Below are 2500 nucleotides of genomic sequence, written 5' to 3'. Positions count from 1 at the left end.
GAACCACAGCCGTACCCCGGCGGCACGGATGCCATATTTTTTTTGGGATCATTTCAAATATTAGACTAATCGAATGTGAAATTGTCTCTCTCATCACGACAAACGGAGCAAAGCTTTGTTACCGCTAATCCGATCGGCTTGCATAACTGCCTTTTGTTGTTTACTGCTACCCCCCCCCCGCCAACCCCCCCCCCCCACCCCCCCCCGCCCCCATGCACAGAAACACGCACAGTTCATCTCTCTGTCCTTTTGAATGTGGAAGTCATTGTGGAGTTGCTGTGTCTCTAATGCTTCTCACCTGATCCTCTCAGACCCACATCTCATTGTGCTGGTGTCTCATCAGTCAGCCCCAGTCTACATTATTGATCACTGTTCCCCCCCCCCCCCCTCTAACCACCCTGTCCCCCCCCCTGTCCCCCCACGTAGAGGTAGTCCGGGAGCCTGCTTCTATAGGAACTGTGTCACCGAAACCCCTAAGTCTGTGTGTGTGTGTGTGTCTGTGTGTGTGTGTGTGTGTGTGTGTGTGTGTGTGTGTGTGTGTGTGTGCGCCCCCCAGGTGGATGTGGCCTGGTTCTATAGGAACTGCCTGACGGACACGTGTAACTGTAACCGAGGGGGTGACTGTGAGTGTCTCTGTACCTCCATCGCCGCTTATGCACACAAATGCTGCCAGCAGGGGGTCACCGTGCACTGGAGATCACCCTCTGTCTGCCGTGAGTATGCACACACACACACGCATGCACAAGCATGTACGCACACACACATGCAAACACACACGCACACACACACACACACACACACACACACACACACACATTGACGCCTGGTTACCCAATGTTCCTAGACGCACACACACACGCACACACACACTTTCAGCACTTTTCCAATGTTCAAATCACTTTAATAGGGAGTAACCTCATGTCATAGTATTATAGAACAGTACATAGTATTATAGAATAGTACATAGTATTATAGAACAGTACATAGTACATAGTATTATAGAATGGTACATAGTATTATAGAATAGTACATAGTATTATAGAACAGTACATAGTACATAGTATTATAGAATGGTACATAGTATTATAGAATAGTACATAGTATGCCCATGACCCAGTGTGATGTTGTAATGTTCTACGTATCTCCTGTTGTTCTGGATGTAGACTTGGTGTTGGAGTGTTTCTAACATACGATGCCTTTCCTCTCTTCTAGCCTATGACTGTGAATACTATAACCAAGGTATGGATGAATATGGTGCCAAGGCTGGAATAGGCTTGGCTCAGCTGGCTGGCAGTGGAGCTCCATCTTGTTTACAAAGACACACACACACACACACACACACACACACACACACACACACACACACACACACACACAACACACACACACACATACACACACACACACACACACACACTCAGATGTACTGTAAAATCCTTCTTAACCACACATGACATGATTACCATAATCTCCCTTTCCTCCCTCCTTCTCTCTCTCTCTCTCTCTCTCTCTCTCTCTCTGTCTCTCTCTCTCTCTCCCACTCTCTCTCTCTCTCTCTCTCTCTATCTGTCTCTCTCTCTCTCTCTCTCTCTCTCCCTCTCTCTCTCTGTCTCTGTGTAGAGCTGGGTGATGGTCCGTTCTCTCTGGTCAGTGCTGTGTTTAATGACACAGTGTTTGGGGTGAACCGGAGCAGTGGCTCAGTGTTCCCCCTGGTGAGGGAGAGGACAGACAGGCTGCCTCCCCCGGGACTGCTCTTCAACTTCATGATCACCGCTGGACTGCAGAAGGACCGCACGTCACGTGAGCCTGTCACACACGCACGCACACACACACGCACACACACACACACACACACGCACACACACACACACACACACACATACACACACACTGAGTGAAAGATGTCTCACTGTCACACTGTTTCACTGTCTCACTGTCTCACTGTCACACTGTCTCACTGTCACCCTCTCACACTGTCTCACTGTCTCACTGTCACACTGTCTCACTGTCACCCTCTCACACTGTCTCACTGTCTCACTGTCACACTGTCTCACTGTCATCCTTTCACACTGTCTCACTGTCACACTGTCTCACTGTCACCCTGTCTCACTGTCACCCTCTCACACTGTCTCACTGTCTCACTGTCTCACTGTCACCCTCTCACACTGTCTCACTGTCTCACTGTCTCACTGTCACACTGTCTCACTGTCACCCTGTCTCACTGTCTCACTGTCTCATTGTCTCACTGTCACCCTCTCACACTGTCTCACTGTCTCACTGTCTCACTGTCACCCTCTCACACTGTCTCACTGTCTCACTGTCACACTGTCACCCTCTCACACTGTCTCACTGTCTCACTGTCACACTGTCACCCTCTCACACTGTCTCACTCTCACCCTGTCTCACTCTCACCCTCTCAGGCCTCCCAGTGGTCTCCCTGGAATCGGCCGAGAGGCCCAACTACTTCCTGGTGGTTTCCGGGCGCGGCCGGCTGCAGATG

General features: G+C 50.1%; 1 protein-coding gene across 1 annotated transcript in view; it reads left to right on the top strand.

Moving 5' to 3' along the window:
* otogl (otogelin-like) overlaps positions 1 to 2500 on the top strand; it is a gene marked incomplete at both ends in the record, with an annotated part of 34642 nt that overhangs the window by 17256 nt on the left and 14886 nt on the right. The window contains 4 exon segments of the mRNA XM_083665734.1: positions 557 to 713; positions 1213 to 1239; positions 1621 to 1800; positions 2421 to 2500. The exon segment at positions 2421 to 2500 is cut by the window's right edge and continues 199 nt beyond it. Of these exon segments, the coding sequence (XP_083521860.1) occupies positions 557 to 713; positions 1213 to 1239; positions 1621 to 1800; positions 2421 to 2500 (444 nt within the window).

The sequence above is a fragment of the Argentina silus genome, assembly GCF_951799395.1.
Source record: "Argentina silus genome assembly, chromosome: 3".
NCBI classification, from domain to species: Eukaryota; Metazoa; Chordata; class Actinopteri; order Argentiniformes; family Argentinidae; genus Argentina; species Argentina silus.
Note: the sequence above shows the minus strand (reverse complement) of the source record. Positions and strands in the feature narration are given on the sequence as shown.